This window comes from Aptenodytes forsteri, unplaced genomic scaffold, assembly GCF_000699145.1.
Source record: "Aptenodytes forsteri isolate BGI_AS27 unplaced genomic scaffold, ASM69914v1 Scaffold213, whole genome shotgun sequence".
Lineage (NCBI taxonomy): Eukaryota > Metazoa > Chordata > Aves > Sphenisciformes > Spheniscidae > Aptenodytes > Aptenodytes forsteri.
In genome coordinates, this window is record NW_008795522.1 from 1592282 (window position 1) to 1610963 (window position 18682).

The 18682-nt window shown below is 58.6% G+C and overlaps 1 protein-coding gene across 1 annotated transcript in view; it reads right to left on the minus strand.

Annotated features, from left to right (window-relative positions):
- Positions 1-4073: 4073 nt before the first annotated feature.
- LOC103901091 (voltage-dependent L-type calcium channel subunit alpha-1S) overlaps positions 4074-18682 on the minus strand; it is a 34405-nt gene continuing 19796 nt past the window's right edge. The window contains exons 14-29 of the mRNA XM_019472728.1: positions 17943-17999; positions 15811-15939; positions 15079-15144; positions 14477-14568; positions 13813-13972; positions 13126-13253; positions 12564-12660; positions 11036-11138; positions 9213-9314; positions 8967-9091; positions 7842-7970; positions 6902-7101; positions 6063-6127; positions 5505-5614; positions 4811-4927; positions 4074-4562 (exon numbers count right to left, since the gene is read on the minus strand). Coding sequence (XP_019328273.1) covers positions 4302-4562; positions 4811-4927; positions 5505-5614; positions 6063-6127; positions 6902-7101; positions 7842-7970; positions 8967-9091; positions 9213-9314; positions 11036-11138; positions 12564-12660; positions 13126-13253; positions 13813-13972; positions 14477-14568; positions 15079-15144; positions 15811-15939; positions 17943-17999 — 1941 coding nt within the window. The 3' untranslated portion in view covers positions 4074-4301. The remainder of the gene's footprint in view (positions 4563-4810; positions 4928-5504; positions 5615-6062; positions 6128-6901; positions 7102-7841; positions 7971-8966; positions 9092-9212; positions 9315-11035; positions 11139-12563; positions 12661-13125; positions 13254-13812; positions 13973-14476; positions 14569-15078; positions 15145-15810; positions 15940-17942; positions 18000-18682) is intronic.

The following is an 18682-nucleotide window of genomic DNA, read 5'->3' on the forward strand; positions in this document are numbered from 1 at the left end:
ACACACCACACAAACGCACCCCCACCCCCCACCCCCTCAGACAGACACACGCACACAGTCAGACACACGCTCACACACAGGCACACTCGTACCCCCCCCAGCCGCCCTTACACACCACACAAACGCATCCAGCCCCCACCCCGCACGCACGGACACGTTCTCTCTCTCTCTCTTTCCCGCACGCTCTTTCACACACACGCGCTCTCACGCGCTCTCATGCGCTCTCACACACACACTCTCTCTCTCACACGCTCTCACACCCTCTCACTCTCACCCGCTCTCTCACACACACACCCGCTGACACACACACACACTCACACACACACGTGCGCTCTCACACACACATACTCTCTCTCTCACACGCTCTCTCACACGCGCGCCCTCTCACACACGCGCTCTCTCGCTCTCACACCCTCTCACTCTCACTCGCTCTCTCACACACACACTCGCTGACACACACACACACTCACACACACACGTGCGCTCTCTCACACGCGCGCCCTCTCACACACGCGCTCTCTTGCTCTCACACCCTCTCACTCTCACTCGCTCTCTCACACACACACTCGCTGACACACACACACACTCACACACACACGTGCGCTCTCTCACACACACTCTCTCTCTCACACGCTCTCACACACGCGCTCGCTCTCTCGCGCTCTCTTTCACACACTCACCGCCGGTCCCTGCCGCCCCCTGCCGGGCCAGAGGCCCCGCTCCCGCACGGCTCTTCCGTGCTGTCCCGGGCGGTACCGGGGCTGTACCAGCGTGTACCGGGGCTGTGCAGGGGTGTACCGGGGCTGTACAGGGCGTCCCCCCCTCCCGGGGACGGCGAGAGAGCAGCCTGGGGTCCAGCGGGGTGGGTGCTGCCCGTCCCCGGGAAGGAGCGGGGCCCCGGCAGATGCTGGTGTGGAAGGACCCCCGCGGGGCTGGGGGAGCCCGGGGAGGCCGTCAGCTCCCTGCCAGCCCAGTGCAGCCCAGCGCAGCCTGGATCAGCCTAGTGTAGCCTGGTTCAGCTCGGTGCATCCCGCGGCATCACAGTGCAGCCTGGTGCTGCTCAGTCCATCCCGCTGTAGCTCTGGTCCAGACCTGACTCCCTTACAAGCCTCGGGAGCACCCAGGTCCCACACATGATCTCGTTCCCCCTGGCCTCCTGCCTGCCCTCCTGCCCTGTCCTGTTCCTGAGCCTCTGCCTGTCACCCAGCTCCTCTCTCCCCATGTGCAAATGGGAGAGACTTGCAGCCAGCCCCCGCAGCTCAGGTGCTGCTGTGGAGGGGACATTGGAGCTCTCCCCGTTCCTGCCCATGAGTGGGACACAAGGAGGGGGCATGAAGTCCCTGTGACAGCCCACCCCCGCCACTGCTGGCATGCAGCCCCCTGGGTGGCCCCCAGCTCCCCGCTAGTGGACAAACACAGGGGTGTTGCGGTGAGGGGCTGGCAAAGGCAGGTCATCGGCAGCGGCAGGAGCTGGGCAGTCTTTGAGAGACCCCTGTGTGCACATGAGGGTGCAGGTGCTGCTAGGTGTGCACACAGGTGGAGGCAGGGGTGCTGAGCACAGCTGTCACTCCACACACTGTTCCCAGCCACCCACCACTGACGAGGCCACGTTACACCTGGCACTGAGGAGGGAAACACCTCCCTGCAAAGGCATTAATGACAGCCCCACGTGGTCCCCAGACCAAACCCTCCACCCCCATGGTGCTGATAAAGGACGTTTCCAGCCTGCTCTGGGGTGTGGTGACTTGGTTTGGGACAGGGGGCAGAGACTGGGACCCTGCAGGTCCCTGCCCCTGCGAACAGCAGTGGCTGGAGGAGGACGGAGGTGAGTGACCACCCCCAGGGCTTTTCTTCCCACATGGTTGGCATCACTCAAACAGCTCCATGGCTTCACCTGGTCCCATCCCAGAGCTCTGTGGTGTGTGGGGGTGACACCACTGAGCAGCAGGAGCCAGCGCAGGGCAGTGGTGAGCTGGGTGTTCCTGCCAGAGCCACTGGGACTGGGGGGCTGGTGACCCTGTGGGTTGCCCAATGCTGTGGCGAGAGCCCATTCCAAGAGGACAGGGGGCAAGGCTGATGGCACGGGCATGACAGGACAGTGCACAGGTGCCAACACAGCTCTCCAGCATGCCCAGTCCGTACCGTGTGGCTGTGAGGGACAAGCAGCAAGCTGGGCACCCATGCAGCACAGGATGGTGGGATGGGTAAGTTCCAGGGCACCTCATGCTGGTACAGCATCATGGGGATGATCAGGATATGGCCTGTCTGTTGACCTGCAAGGATGTGAGGAGCTGACATTTCTCTGCCTTTGTCCCCGGGGGCCATGTTTGCAAGGACACCTGGGTTCGGGGGGGACTTCCCACCCTGAGCTGCCAGTTTTTCTGAGGCTGGACCCTTCCCCATCGAAGCTCCAGGAGGAGATGGGCAGTGGCCGTGCCGTGGTGTTGCTGGCCATATCTTCTTACTCCCTTGTGCCAGCTGTGCCAGAAGCCAGATCAGTCCCCCAATTCAGCTAGAAATCAACTCAAAAAAGACCCCCAGATGCTAGTTTGGGGCAAATCAGGCCCTGTGCAGCCCCAGACCCCAGGAGAGGGTGCAGAGGCATTGCCCCATCACCACAGTATGTCCCCACCATAGTGTCACCCTTCATGTTTGGAGTACCCAGTGAGCACCCACCTGCCTTGGAAAGTGGCACACGCAGCCCTGCACCTCACTAAAGGGACCAGGAAACCATCACCATTCACCTTGTAACTAATGAAGCACGTCCTTGACATCCCCCTGGCAGAGCAGATGCCAGAGCCTCATTGGCAACCACCCTGCGCCCCTTCCTCAGGAGCAGGTGGATGTGTTTCTGGGTGTGTGTACATCCTGCCCCAGGGCAGTGAAGCAAGAGCAAGGGATGCAGCGGCTGCCCCTACGCCATCCCTGCTGATTGCTGCATCCCCTCGGGGGAAAGCTGTCTGCGCTGCCATGTCTGCTGTACAAGATGGGCTCTCCGGTGCTCAGGCTGCAGCTGGAGCTCAGCAACAGCCATTTCCCTTTTATTAAGTTAACAAATAAATGCCCTGCTGGAGAGCAGGCAAGCTCTATTGATTCAGCACCTCCCCTGGGACCCATCAGTTTGCGGCATTTTAATATATATTAGGCAACGAAGAGCCCTGTGTTGCCCAGTTCGGCTGGGCTGGGGGCCCTCTGGAGCAAGATCCCAGCAAAGTGATGGCCTGGAGAGATGGGGCTGCCCCCGTTGCTCAGCACCCAGACCCGGCCTGGGGCACTGAGGTCTGTAAAGCAAAATGCCTGGGCAGACCCATTCCCGGAGAGGAATAACCTCAGCTGCTACTTGATACCAGGCAGCAGTGGACAGTGCACAGGCAGCGCTGGGCAGCGCTGGCACGGGCATGCAGCAGGCACTGTGCTCCCCGTGCTCTCCTTGCTGTGGTATCTCTGGCCTGTCCAGAGCAATGGGGATGTCTGTGGGCTGGATGAGACCCTCCTGCGGGCCAGGCTGAGTGGTGGGTGCCCGAGCCCAAGAGCGGTGCTTGGAGATACCTGAAGTGACAGAAATCACACCGCAGTGGCCAATTCTCTTGGTTAGACCCAGGGCTGCTGCACTGACCTGGACATGCTCTCATGCCTCTACCTCATCCCCAGTTTCTTTCCCAGCTGGGAGAGTGAGCCAAGAAGCCCCCAGGCCTCACTGGCGCAAAGCCTGTGACTGCCTGCTGCCCCAGCCCAAGGTAGATCTGCCCAAGCCACTTGTCCTCCTCCCCACAGGACAGGCTTGGCTGCAAGCAGGAGGAATAGGCTCCAGCAGAGATGTAAGGATGCTGGGTCCAGCTGCTGGGATACCAGGAGACCCCCAGAGCATGGCACCCTCAAAATGGCTGGTTAAGGCATGAGCACTTGGGAGCAGGGGCAGACCTCCCTCAGCATGGGGACTGAAGGCTGCCAGCTCTGGCTAAATGTGGTCTCACATTTGCAGCCCCCTCCCCAGGCTGGGCTAGGCAGCGAGCAGCCATGGGCACAGGCTGTGCAGGCAGGGTGGCAGAGGAAGGAGGGGACAGGGGGATCCACAGTCACACAGCAGGAACACTTTAATGACCTGTCCAACTCTTGCAAGACCCTGCTGGCACAGCATTGTCCTGTCCTGCACCAGGATCCTGGAGACCCGGCCCAAAAATCCTCCTGCAGCTGGACAGAGCCCACCAGGACCCCAGGCAGAGAGGGGGAGCAGTGCAGAGCAGTAACCCCCTGCAAGCTCCTGATGGGACCGTGCCCGCTGGGCTGCATTGGCAGGTGGCTCACAGGCGAGTGGCAGTGATGGTCTTTTGGGAGGGGGCTGTGCTGAGCCCTGGGGAGCTGGCTGGTGATGCGGCCAAGGTGTCCTGGGGGGCAGAGCCAGTTTTTGTGCCCTGCAGTTTTTCTCTTCCCTTTAGCAGCACCACAGCTGCTTTCTCCACTTCATCCATCTCCAGCTGGCTGCTGGCTGCCATCTCGTCCCTGGTCACTGCTACGAAGGATGGGTCATGGGCCAGAGCCGCAAGGCCCCCGGAGATCAGAGCCTGCAGCAGAGGATGGGGTCACAGCCCAATGTGTGCTCAGTCTGTAGAAGTGTCCCTGGCCACAGGCAGCCCACCCTCACCTCCTTTTCCCTGCTGCCTTCTGCTCTGGCACATACCTGCTGCTCACCCTCACAGCTAAGCTTTGCCCTCCAACCTTCCAACCTGGCATGAGCATGGCACCCCTGCCAGCCCCTTTCACTCCCTGGCAGCCCTGCCTTTCCCTCTGCCAGGCTATGCCCCTGCCTTACCTCCTGAATGAGAAAGGTGATGGCCGGGGTGGAGGATGTGCTTGGGTCACTGCTTTCACCCCACTGGTACCCTGAGCCGGACGCCGTCCCTGTCACAGTGCCATCCTCTCCAGGCAGCTGGGCAAAAGGAGCAAAGAGCTGCAGCCTGGGCTTGGACAATGCCCACGGAAGATCTCTCCCATGTTAATGTGGGGGCTGCAGGTACTGTCCCCAGCCTGGACACACACTTCCATTCTGCTAGAGCTCCTGGGTCCAGGGCATCACCCACAATGGGACCAGCAGGGCCATGTGGGCAGAGAGAGCTGGGAACCAGCCCTTACCTCCTGCCCTGGCACTTGCCAGGTTATGAGGCACTGTGGCCAGCCAAGGGCAGCTGGGGCAGTGTGGCAGCAAACCTGATGCACCCCTTTTTTCTGCCCTGGCTCTGGAGGTGACCGGGGAGTCAGAGAGATGCTGCTTTGAGCTGTCCCAGCTTGGATGAGCACCCCATGCCTGCTGCAGCAGCAGGGTGGGGACCCGGGCTCCTTCCCTGAGCTGATCAGATAGGAAAGCTCCAGCAAAGCTGGGTTCATGGTGGGGAGCCCTAGAGACCGGCTCCTCCCCAGCATGGCTGTGACAGCCTTTCCCAGGAGGCGAGGGAGGTTCACCCACGTCCTCCACATTGCTGACTCTGGACATACATTGCCCCCTTTACCTCCTGGGGGAGAAGATGCAGCCCTGATGATGGGTGACCCCCAGAGGTGGCCCCTCGCATCCTGCTTGGCCTCCGTTGCAGCCTCTCCATGGATAAGGGGTGGTTGCACTCTGGGAGAGGGAAAGGTGGGGACATCAGATGGGCACAAGAGCAAGGACACTACTGCCACCCCAAGCTGAGAACGGGTTAACTAGACTGGGGGAACCAAAGGGTTTAGGGGTTCAGGACCAATCGAAGTCCCAGTGCCTGCCCACTGCCCTGTGCTGGCTCCTCACTCATGGCTGGGAAGGATAAGTCCCCATTTGTGGAAATGAACACGGTCTTGTGGCCCTGCTGCCTGGGCATGGCCAGTCCTCCCCCAGCCCGAGGCACTGGCTCCATGCTCCATCACCCTGGAGGGTGGGAAGGTGGGAGGAGGGTCTCCTGGAGTTCTCCAGACAGGTCCTTCTGTGCTTGGGGAAGCCTCCTCCTCCTGCCTGCCAACATCAGCCCCTTTCCCCTACCCTGGCCTTTGGGCTGGTCCAGATCCCCCAGAAGAGGAACGATGCCAAGACTCACCCCGCACTGGACGCCTGGGTGCTGCTGGCACCGTCTTCCTCAGCACCTCGTCCTCGTACTCCATCCTGGCAAGGGCAGGCAGGTGGATCAGCCTGAGCAGGGACCACACGCCGAGACCAGCTCTACCCAAGGGTGCAGCCCTCCCCACCTTCTCCACCCTGGGGAATGCAGCCTGGGGGGCAGACCTGGGACGGATGAACAGGCTGGAGACCCCAAGAAGTAGGATTAAGTATATCCTCTTACATTGGTAACCCTTGTCCCTTGTACCCGTGCCCAAGCAGGTGCTGGTGGCCCCTACCTGGGCCTTGGCACTCAGAGATTGGTGAGGAAGGGGGAAGGGTCTTTCCTGCAGTCCCTGGAGCCCTGCTGTCCACCTTGATCCTCACGGCACAGAGATGAAGGAGTGATGGGAAGGACAAGAAGGGCGCATAGGGAGTCACACACGCTGACGTGCAGAGCCACATACCAGCCCTGGAGCTACCCTGCATGTTCTGGGGACATCTCTGGGAGTGCCAGGCTGGGGCCTGGGGACCAGCAAGGGGTGTCTGCCCTCCCTGTCCCCTTGCCTGGGCCCTGCCTCACACCCCAAGGACCAAATTTCTGCACAAAGCTCCTGTGTCCATGGAGCCACTTCCATGGCCAGCGCTCGATTCCTCCCCCCATCCACAGGGACCTCGCTGCTGCAACTCAGCCACTTCTCCAAACCTTACCCATCCATGAAGAGCCCCTGGGCAAGACCGACGTGCAGCCAGCCACCAGCACAGCCTCACTGGGAGCCACCAAGCATGGCCCAGCTCTGCCCCTCCTCATCTGCCCACTCAAGGCTCACCAGCCCTTACCCCTCCAGCCAGTCATTGCTGTTGGCATTGTTGACATTGGTGTTGCCTTCCTGGGGTAAGTCATCAAGGAAGACGGGGGAGTCGAGGTTCTCGCTGCCCATCTCCACAAACTGCAGGGGCCTCTGGCTGGCCACGTGGGGCTGCAGGGGGCTGCTGGGTTCCAGGAAGCTGTCAACCTGGCCAAACAAGCCACCCGTCCTCTGCAACCAACAGGGAGGGTATCAGGGGAGGCCTGGAGCTCTGGGCTGCTCTGGGGCCATTCCCATGGGAGGAGACATGTGAGGGTGCCCGTGGGAACAGCGGTCTCTCTGCTTGTCTCTCCTCGGGCCTTGCAGACTGCACAGTTTCAAAAGCCTCACTGCCCAGGTGGGGAAACTGAGGCACTGAGGGGTGATGGTCACGCAGCAGCACTGGGACGAGAGCCAGGCCTATGCATGACAAATCCTGCTACCTCTGTGGGACAGCCTGAGCTGGTGGCACCCCTGGACATGGCAGTAGGTGCAACCCTGCAACACCACAGCTGCCCAGGCTGTCTCACAGACTCCTAGGGAGTGGGAAGTGAATCTGTTCCTGCTCTGGTGATAATGACACTTGAGCTGTCCTGCCCTAGCCTGGCAGAAGGTGTGAATGGGGCCCTCCAAACCTGTGGGTAAACATTCAGCACACCCCTGCCAGGCAGATGAGCAGGGTCCTTTTACAGAGGGGAAACTGAGGCAGAGAGCAGGTTGCCCAGGATGACTCAACGAGGATGTCCCGACGCTCAGGGAGAGGAAAGAAGTGCTGATCCATCCTTGTGGTCCACACTGTCTTTCATGGTCAGGCTCACCTCTGTGGACTGTCCTCCAGCTGCTGGTAGCCATGCTGACCCACCACCAACACATCGAAATGGGGGGCTGGGTGGGACCACCACCACCTGGGGTGCCCTGAGGGCTGCACTCACCCTGTATATCCCTTCCTCCATGGCAGCCTCCACCATTGCTCTTTCCAGCTCCTCCTCAGCAGTCAGGTCCCCAGAAATGGCACGATGGATTTCAGGAGCAGCTTCTTCTTCAATGCTCCTCAGCCCAGCCTGGTGGGGACAAGAAGGCATGGCTGGATGTGGCCTGGCCCCGCCACCCATCTCACTTTGGGCTTTGGAGAGGGAAACATGATGAAGCATGCTCACCTGGTAAGCCATGCTGCCCTGCCAGGTCTCCTACCACGGACAGGCCATGGGTCGCTCTGCAGCTGGCTGGCTCTGTGCTTGGTGAAACAGCTTCTGGGCTAATGCTGTCCCACAAAGGGGCATGCTAAGGGCAGCCTGACGAAGGGTCAGGCTGGTGATGCCCAAGGGGTAGCTGTGCCTTTGTCCCTGATCTAGAGATATCTGATCTGGGGCCTGGCTCTTTTCCTTGCCTTGCACCTTTGGGGCCTGGTCTTTTATCTCTATAAGTTATTTCCTCCCTATAAGGTCAGGAGAGGCTGGGGACATCCCATCTGCTCTGACCAAGCACATAAATCCTCTCCCATCCACATCAACCCCTCTCCATCTGGTGTTGCATTAGGCAATGAGAGATGATACAGAGACCACCAGGCACACAGAACTATCCCCAACACTGCTAAGGTGAGGAAAGGGAGAAGGTCCTGGGAATGGAGAAGAGTAGGTGGATAAGGGCCTGCATGAGCAGCATTCGGCCCAGACATTGGTCTATAGTGGGAGTTTCCAGATCTTAAAGCTGCTTGGTGAGGCATCAGACCCTGCTGAGCCCTCTCTGCGGCCGAAGTCAGCAGGGCAGAGAGTCAAAAATCTCCTTTGCTTCCAGAGTCACCTGCACACTGGAGACTAAGGTCACCCTCAGCGGTGGAGTGCTCATGGCCAGTTCAATGCTGGTTCACGTGGGGCCACTTCATTTCCAAAGCCTGAGGCACAGAGGTCCCTATGTGTCATTGCAGCTCTGTCTCTCTAAGTCACCTTGGACTCTCCTGAGCTGGGGGAAGCCTCTTCCCTGATCTGCAGAGCTCCCCACCACACCCTGCCTGTCCCCAGGAAGGGTCACCCCTCCAACACCACCCACATGCTACCAACCTGGATCTCCACAGGGTTCTTCTTGGGCCGGTACCCGTAATACTCCTCCTGGCGCTTCATGAACTTCCTGAAATGCTCTTGGATGAGGAAAGTAGCATAGAATTTGCCTACTGTCACCTCATCATCTGGAGGGGAGGAAACCAACCTGATGATACCGCCTATCACAAGGCCCCGAGTTGTCAGAGCAGCTGAGACCTTGACCAGTTGTTGCTCTGCCCCTCTGGGAAGTACCACCAGGTGTCATACCTCCAATAGGTGGGATGACCTGGTCCAAAAGCTTCATACTCGTTCGCTTCCAGATTTTTTTGATAATGGCTCTGAGCTCCTCATTGGCCTGCTCAAAGTTACCTGTGAGAAAAGCGAGCAGGACAGTGGTTCATTCCCAGGGGAATGTGAACATGAGTGAAGACAAAGCATATGAAAACCTGGTGTGCCGGTTTTGGCTGGGATAGAGTCAATTTTCTCCACAGTAGCTAGCATGAGGCTCTGTTTTGGATTTGTGCTGAAAAGAGTGCTGATAACACAGGGATGTTTTAGTTACTGCTGAGCAGTGCTGACACAGCGTCAAGGCCTTTGCTGCTTCTCACCCCACCCCACCAGCGAGCAGGCTGGGGGGGCACAAGAAGTTGGGAGGGGACACGGCTGGGATGGCTGACCCCAACTGACCCAAGGGATATTCCACACCGTATGACGTCATGCTCAGCACATAAAGCTGGGGGAAGAAGAAGGAAGGGGAGGACGTTCGGAGCGATGGTGTTTGTCTTCCCAAGTAAACGTTACGCGTGATGGAGCCCTGCTTTCCTGGAGATGGCTGAACACCTGCCTGCCCATGGGAAGGAGCGAATGAATGCCTTGTTTTGCTTTGCTTGTGAGCACAGCTTTTGCTTTACCTGTTAAACTGTCTTTACCTCAACCCATGAGGTTTCTCACTTTTACTCTTCTGATTCTCTCCCCCATCCCACCGGGGGGGAGTGAGCGAGCGGCTGTGTGGGGCTTAGTTGCCAGTTGGGGTTAAACCACGTCACCTGGCCAGACTCCTCCAGGGTGTGACAGCTCCTCTCCAGTCTCCCCATCCAGCAAAAATGAGCTTTGTAAGAATGAGGCTCTGATTTTAGCAAAAAGACTTTAACCATAGAGTGAGTCAGACCTAGCGTTAGTGCCACCAGTGCCTGGTGATCAACAACAGATTTCGACCTCCCCTTTGATGCTTTCACAGGCTTTGCCATTCCTGCTCGCCTGCAACCTCAGTCTGTCCTCATGCATGCTCCGAGATCTCCTGTGCTCCTCCCAGGGCTGCCTGCACTGTGCTGAAGGCCATGTTCCCCTCCCCAGCTGGAGGGAAGGCACCCGTGCGGTGCTGCTGGAAGATGCTGGCCCCAGTGGCCCACCACTGCCCAGCCTCATCTCCTGCTAGAGCTGGCTGCCCCAGCCCAGCTGCAGAGCTGCTCATGTGATACTGCCTAACCCACAGGCATGGAAACAAGCTGGTGTGGCATCTTCCCAAAGCAGGGCTTTGCAAACCATTCTGCTGGCAAGGAAGGGGGTGAAAGCAACTCCTCCCCAGCACAGCTAAATTCAGAGAGGATCCATCCCCCTTCCATTCCAGTCTGAGATTATAAATGCATGGGGAAATGCAAAACTGGAGCAGGCGGTGTTATGCTGGGGGCAGGGGGAGATCAGACTACACTCAACAGTGCAGGAAGGGAGGCCGGTGGCTGTGCATCGTGGCAGGTATGGGAACTGGGTCAGAACTGCTCCTGAGCTCTTCAGGGTGAAGTTACGCAGCTGGGGTGGCATTGGTTCACTCTTCAGGGCTGCAACACATGTGCCTGCAACAAATAATGTTCTCCAGGCTTGGCCTGAGCAGCCCCATGCACGTGCCCATAGTCTCCGGTCCAATGAGATAATTAATGGCATGAAGCCGAGGGTTGCCCCAGAGGGTCTAGCCCCATAGGCAAGTGCTCTGAGGTCCCTGGACAGAGTGGGAGAACGGTGTGTAACCAGCACCCTGCAGCACAAGGAGAAGGTCCCCCAGTCAGGCCGTAGAGGCAGACAGGAGCATCGCTTACCTTCTGTCTTGATCTTGAGGGCTGTCCTCACCAGCGCAAAGAGGGTTGCATTGAAGGTGACGGTACCATCGCTGTTCAGGGGCATGTTCATGCACACTAGACGCTGCACAGCAAATCAACAACCGTGACCCCAGGCAGCAGAGCAGGCTGGCAGCTCCCCGCAAACACCCAGCCTGTCCTGGCTGGAGCGCAGCCATGCTGGCTGGGGAGAGGCTCTGCTCTGCACACTGAGCTGCCAGCCAAGGAGCCTTCCCAACTCTGCCCACTCTGCCCAGGCCCACGGGGCTCTGCACCACTGCTTGGCAGCACACATGGGCCAGGGGCAGCGACATCACTCATCCTAACCAGCCAGCTAAACCAGACAAAGCTGCGGGGAGAGCCACGTCAGATCTGTGGAAATAACCCAACCTATGGGGCATCGGTGCCATGGGAGAAAATCATAGAATCATAGAATCATTTAGGCTGGAAAAGACCTTTAAGATCATTGAGTCCAACCATAAACCTAACACTGCCAAGTCCACCACTAAACCATGTCCCCAAGTGCCACATCTACACGTCTTTTAAATACCTCCAGGGATGGTGACTCAACCACTTCCCTGGGCAGCCTGTTCCAATGCTTGATAACCCATTCAGTGAAGAAATTTTTTCCTAATATCCAATCTAAACCTCCCCTGGCACAACTTGAGGCCGTTTCCTCTTGTCCCATCACTTGTTACTTGGGAGAAGAGACTGACCCCCACCTCACTACAACCTCCCTTCAGGTAGTTGTAGAGAGCAATAATGTCTCCCCTGAGCCTCCTTTTCTCCAGGCTGAACAACCAGCCAGCAAGAGACACAGCAATGCTCTTAGGGAGATGGGAGTCATTCTGCATTGTGCTCCACCCTCCAAAAAGTGCCCCAGGCTGCCATGAGGGATCTGGGGATCAAGCCTCATAATGAGTTTGCCCAAGACCCACGAGGGTTTACACCAGTGCCTGAGCCCCTGCCCATGTGGTTGACACGTGAGCCTCACATAGGCCCTGGATTTGTGCAGAATGAGCTAAGCCAGGGAAAGTGTATTCATGCCTACAGAGCCGGTGTTTCCAGCTCCCTCAATGCTATCAGCCCTTGGAAACAAACTTCTACAGCCCAGTTGACGTGGCCAGGTACTCAAGCCCAGCATTGCCCTCCTGTACCAGATGCAGATGTGGGGCACCCACAGTGCTGCTTGGGAGTCCCTCTGCACTGAGGGCTCCAGGTCGGGCAGAGACCAGCCCACCAGTGCCATCCCCCTCGGTGTGGGGGTGAGCACAGGCAAGTCCTTATCTTCAGGACCCTGAAACACATCAGCTCCATGCAGGTTAACAGCATCTCTCCTTGCCCCCAGAATAATCCCCTCCATTAAACACCAGAGGTCAGAGCATGCACATAAAACATGACACTGGGAAGCCAGCTCGATTGTCCCCTCAGCCTCCCTGGGGAGGATGCAGAGACAGCTTGGGGAAGGTGCCCCTGTGCCCACACACCCTGCCACCCCCTTGGCTTTTACCTTACAAGCTACACGGTGTGGGCAGAATTTCCCGAAGCCCAGGGGAGGCTGGATACGTCTCAGCAGAGTCACTACATCCAAATGTTTGATCCTGCCCCTGTGGAGGCAACAAACTGCATCAGCAGTGTGGTGGCAGACATGGGGGACAGTGGTTCGGGCAGGGGCAGGGGCAGGGGCAGGGGCTGGATTCATCCTTGTGGCCTTGTGGCCTGCCCTGTGCTCCTGCAGTGGGCAAATCCCTACACTTCCCCATGCTCCTCTTGGGGAAAGCAGCTGTTCCCCGTGGCACTGGACAGCAGATAAAGGTGCACAGTGGCATGGGAAGAGTTGGCAGCATCACCAGGGCTGGATGAAGAGGGGACTGGAAGTCTTGTGTCCCCAAACATCCTGATGGCTTATATCAGCCCTGGAATACACTGGCAAGTCCACATCCACCTCTGAGATGCTGGGATCTAACTCTTAGACAGTGCCACAGCTCACACTGCCACGCGTGTCTCAGGGCAGCCCACCCCAGGCTCCCTATGGATCATCCCCTCTGTGCCACTCACCCCCTATCACTCACTTGGCCTCGGGGTCGTACTCAGCCCAGATCCGTTTGAACTCGTCCAGGTGATGGGGCCCAAGGATGGACCAGTCGCGTGTGAGGTAGTCAAAGTTGTCCATGATGACGGCCACAAAGAGGTTAATGATCTGAGGGCAGAGGAGCGCGTGTGAAGGATGCAAGTTAGGGCAGGGCCAAGCACTGAGCAGGTCTTCAGGCAGAGGGACAGCAACAGACCTCGCAGCTGGCAGCACGGAGCAGGGCAGTGCTGCCTGCGGGCCCTGGCCAGGGCCATGGGAAAACACAGGCAGGCGTGTTCGGGAGGAGAAGGGGCTTGGGTTCCCCTGAAGCCAGGGAATGCTGTGGATCACCCCATGCAGGGATGGGCCTCCCACCGAAGGAGATCACATGAAAGGCTGAAGCAGGCACAGGGCATCTCTTCTCTCCCCACCCTTGCAAGAGCCAACACAGACACATCTGGATGGCAGCACATGCGGGCTGTGGGAAGGAACTAACAGGGGATCCTGGGTCCCATAGGAGTGCGGTGCCAGGTTTACAGCATGGCTGCGTAGATGGGCTGGGGGACGATGCCCCTAGGAAGAGGGTGCTGTGGGCTCAGCCCCACGAGATGCAAGGCTAACTCAACACCAGGGGCTGCCCAGGGCCAGGACGGGGTTCCCAAAGGGAGTCCTGTGGGAGCCAGCATACCAGGAAGGCGCAGAGCATGTAGAAGCTGATGAAATAGAAGTAGGCAAAGCCTGTGCCGCAGGTGTACTCCTCGCCCTCGGCAAAGTCTGACTCAGGGTCGCACAGCTTGCCGTAGCTGCAGTCCAGCAGGATCTCCTGCCAGGCCTCGCCGGTTGCACACCTGGGGAGAGGGGATGCCTGCTGGTACCTGCCTGTCCTGGACATGAGCCGGGCACGCAGGGAGGGCTGTGGCCAGCCCAGCACACAGGGAAATGGGGAGCCACTGGGAAAGGGGCGGTCAGGATCCTGGGCTTGCTGTGTTGCTGTGGGGAGTCTGCTATTGAAAGCTCCAAAGTGAATTATTTGGAGTCAAGGAAAGCCTTGGGCTGAGCTCTTGCTTCCCCCCTTGAGTTTCCTCACAATTCACAAATTAAAATACAGTCTGGGAAGGAAACATTCAGAATAGAAACCCCAAAGTGTCCCTCTCTCCTGCAGCTCAGCCACACCAGGCAAACCAACAGCCACTCCTGAAATGCTTCCACTGCTGCAAGAGATTTTTCTGTAGGGCAAAAAAGAAATCAACTACAGAAATGCTGGTCTCCCTCACTCCAAGCTGGTGGGCTCCCACGCTGACTCTGAGCCCAGGTCCCTTCTGGAGCTGCTCGCTCGCCAAGACAAGACTGACCTGAAGAGCAGCAGCACAGCTTGTGGAAAGGTTTGGAAGTTGTTGTTTCGGTTGATCTGGGTCCCGTCCACCATGGCAATCTTCCCAAACATCTGTAAATCACATTGTCAGGTCCGCAGCACCCTTTCTCAGGCACTGACCACCCTCCAGAGCACCCCTGTCCCTGAGCTCCTCTTCTTCTTGTTTAGTTGGCTTTGGGTGTCCCCAAAAGAGACTGAGATAGGGGTGTGGGTGCTCTGGGGCTCATGAGCTCCTTGGATATTCCTGCCTATGCTGAAAATGCCCCTGTCTACTCTGCACTTCATCTGGGCCAAGGAGATAAGGTCTTATGAACCAGGCACAAGCACTAGTGACTTTGTGTCTAGGTTGTGCCATTGACTCCGAAAGTGCTATTTGCTGCATGCCTCAGTTTCCCTAGCTGCAGCCTGGGGATGGAAGGAGGCTGCTGGGGCTGTAAGCACCCTTGGAGACCAGGGTAAAATGGTCCCATCATGTGAAAAGTCCCAGGGAGTGCCTGGCAGTTCCTCTCCGTCCCATCTCCCCAGATGCTATCAGGCTCAGGGCATATGTTCAAGACCAAATCCCACCCCTGTGCCTCTCACCTGCATCCCGATCACAGCATAGATGAAAAAAAGCATCACAATCAGCAGGGCTACGTAGGGCAGAGCCTGTGACAAAAGGACCATGGCTCGTGTGAGACACCAGCCCAACATCAAGGCAACCCAGGGACAGGAGGTTGGGTCTGGAGCCACTGCATGAGGTCAACATCCAGGCCCCCAAGTGGGGAGGGGACAGCTTACTTTCTGCCTGTTCCTCTAACCATCCTCCCACTAGCCCCACTCTCCAGTTCTCATGCATGGGAGGCTTATGCCAATCCCCGAGGGAGCACCGGGTCTCTGCAGCTGGGATGAAGGCTGAGCACAACCCAGGGATGCCCAGGGCTGAGGGAGCTGCCCAAGCTCAGGGGCTGTGTGCTGAGATGCTGCAGCATGCCCGTGAGCTACCCACTTGGTGCAGAGCTCAGCCTTGCTGGGACCAGGGCTGATGGGTCCGGGCAAGGCCTGCCTGCTTGCTCAGCCCAGTGGTGTCTCAGGCTCTGACACATGGTGGTGTCAGCCAGGGAGACCCCCCACATCTTCCCACCCATACAGGCAATGTTCTCCTACACAGCACAAGCCCGTGGTCCAATCTGAGGCCAGCAGCCTGCCAGCACTGGAGCTTTCCTCCTCTGCCTGGTGAGGACAGACTGCTCGTCCAGCTAGCCTGAGGATCAGAGCTTGCTGCCAGCCCAGGGCATGTGCTTGTCTGGGAGGGGAGCACTGTTCCTCACATACCTGGAAGGACTTGATGAAGGTCCACAGGAGGGTTCTGACACCTTCCCCCCGGCTCAGCAGCTTCACTAGCCGCATCACCCGGAACAGTCGGAAGAAAGTGATGGAGACGCGGGAGTTGTCATCGGCGTCCTGCAGGCAGAGCACAACACTTGGAGGGCAGCTTGGAGGTGCTGATGCCTCCAGGCAGCAAGGGGGGGTCCAGGTCCTGGCAGGGGAAGGGTAATAAGATTCCCCTCCCCCTGCGGCAGCAGTAATGGTCCCCACAGCCCTTACCTGCACGGAGGACCAGACTGCAAAGGGGAAGTGCTGGCACTTTCCCTCCAGCCTTCCCAATGAGCTCATCTCCCCAGCCCCATTGTCTCACATCTCTGCCCCCCCGTCCCAGGCTGCTCGGGACACCTGTTTATGGGTATGAAAGCAATCCTGTTAGCTAGGGGGATGGGACACTGCAGGGGGAAAGGCATGCTGTAACGCAGGCTGGGAGAGCTGTGCTGTTCACCGCATGCCAGACAGGGCCACCCAAGGACAGGCTCAGGTCCCTCCAGGCTCTCGCCTAGCATGTACCATATGGGACTCTCCCACCTCGGGGCCTATTTGTAAGGTGAGCTGTGGGCCAGGCACCAGGCACACGGAGGGTTAATGATGGCTGCTTAAGCACAGAAAGGTTGGTTTGAGAATGTCCCAGCAGGGCTTTCATGGACCAAAGGACGGACTGAAGGCAGGATGGCTCTTGGGGGGTGCTGCCCAGTGCCACCCCTACCTGCAGTGATGCCTACTCTCTTGGGGTTGCTGCGGACCCCCCATTGGAGGGGCGAACAGGCATGTCCCAGGGCTGGGGACTTCTGGGTTTTGGGCAGAATGGGCGGGCAGGAGGGGAGCCAGCAGGCACAGCTCTTGGGCTCAAAGGGCCAGGTTTCTTCTGGGAGCACCTGGGCCATTGGCAGTTGGAGGTGGTGGGGGCTTGGTCACCTGCTCCCATGGTTGCTCCGGCACAGCACAGCCTCAGTCCCAGCCTCTGCTACAAGGAACCATGAGCAAACCCTCCTGGCCTCCACCAGGCACTGCCCATCCCGACTCCATCACCCCTCGGGATGCCTTTCCCACTGTCCCCTCGGCCTCCTGGGGCTTTACTGCTGCCACTGGATCCCCCTCAATCCCACCATCCAGCCCACCCGCTCCCAGCTATTTCAGGACAACAAAACCCAGCTGTAAACACCCCTCCCAGCAGCTCCAGCTTCCCCAGTCTGGCATTTCTGAGTTCCCAGGGCTGCACTGGAAAACACCATCTCCTCTCCCCACCCCTCTTTCTTTTGCCTTTCACTCTCCTAGTGCCTAGCACCTGCCCAGTGAGCATGGTGGTCAGGAACATCTCATCAGCTCCAGTGTACCATGTCTCCACCGCTGGGACCTGGGCAGTGCCCAGTGAAGGCCAGCTTGCCCTCCGCACTTCCCAGCACCAGGGCCCTGGGACCCCTGGGAAGAGGCTCCAGCGGGTGGGACCCTGAAGCCAGACCCTCCCCATTTTCAGAGCTCCTACGGGAGCTCCTACGGGCCAACCCAGGGCACCCCCACCCCACTGCATCCCCGTGGTGGTCTCAGCCACCAGCACAGGGCTTGGCCCACTCAGCCCCCAGCACATCAGGCCAGCAGCCACGGGCCACAGCCACCTCCCTGGGGGAAGGCACGGCGCAAGAGTCGCCCCTCTAACCATTTCTCTGGCTAACAGTGTCAGATCCTGCATTCGTGCAGGCAAATCCCTTCAGGCCTTACACAGACACGGTGATGGTCAGAGGAACCAAGGCCAACTGTCCTGCCCTCAACAGCCAGGGACACCTTTGCTAGATGCTCCATTCAGGTCAGATATCGCAGGGCAGGGCTGGGCCAGCAGACAGACCCAGATGGGGAACAGCCTGGCACATCTCAGGGTGGGAAGGGGTGTCTGTGTGTGGGGTATCTCGCCCCAAGTCCCTCTCAGCAAGGGGAGAGCTACACCCCAGAAAGAGCAGCTAGGTCTGGTGTGTGTCTTAATGACATGCAGGACACATGCAAACACCGGCCACAGGCACGCTGGCACGGCCGTGGGCAGCAAAGGGGAGAACAGTGCACCGCAAGCACATGCAGCTGATATTTACAATGCTATCACAGCCTCCGCTGAGGCAGTACAATCCGCCACTGGATGCAAGAACAGTCTGTCAAGAGAACAAGAGAGTCAGCAGAAATGAGGCAGGAATGAGAGGGAGGGAGGGATGCATGGATGGTTGCAGAAGAAGACACAGGCACAGAAGATGTGAACTGGGGACAAGAGGAGGAGCACAGAGGAAGGACAGGCAGAGACCTGCCATCACTCGGGCTCACAGACAAGGCGACGAGACTTTTGAGGGGCAGAGGCAGCACATGGATGGCCAGGGAAACACACTGATCATGAGGGACTTACCCACTTCTGTGTCCCATTGCATCTCACCTGCTGTGACACACACGTCTGGGGCAGGGGTGTGTGGGCCAGGAAATCTGGGCCAAAGCTCAGGACTGTGTAATTTTGCTGCCTCCTATGGACACACCCAGGTCAGGCCCAGGGCTGTGGCAGGTGGGATCTGGAGGCAAGTTGACCAGCTCAACCCAACCCACGGCTCTTCCCCAGCAAGCTGGGGTGCTCTCAGCATGACTGCTTGGACACCAAGACAAAGCCAGTGCAGGTTTGCTGGGAGCGAGCACTGAGAGTGGTAGTCCCATGTGTTGGTAGAAGGCAAACCACTGCCCAGCACCATTCACCCACTAACTGAGAGGCAAGAACATCGGCATGCACATCGGCACACGCAGGGCACACGCATTCACACGCAGAGGAGTGCTCACTCACACACACACACACACACAT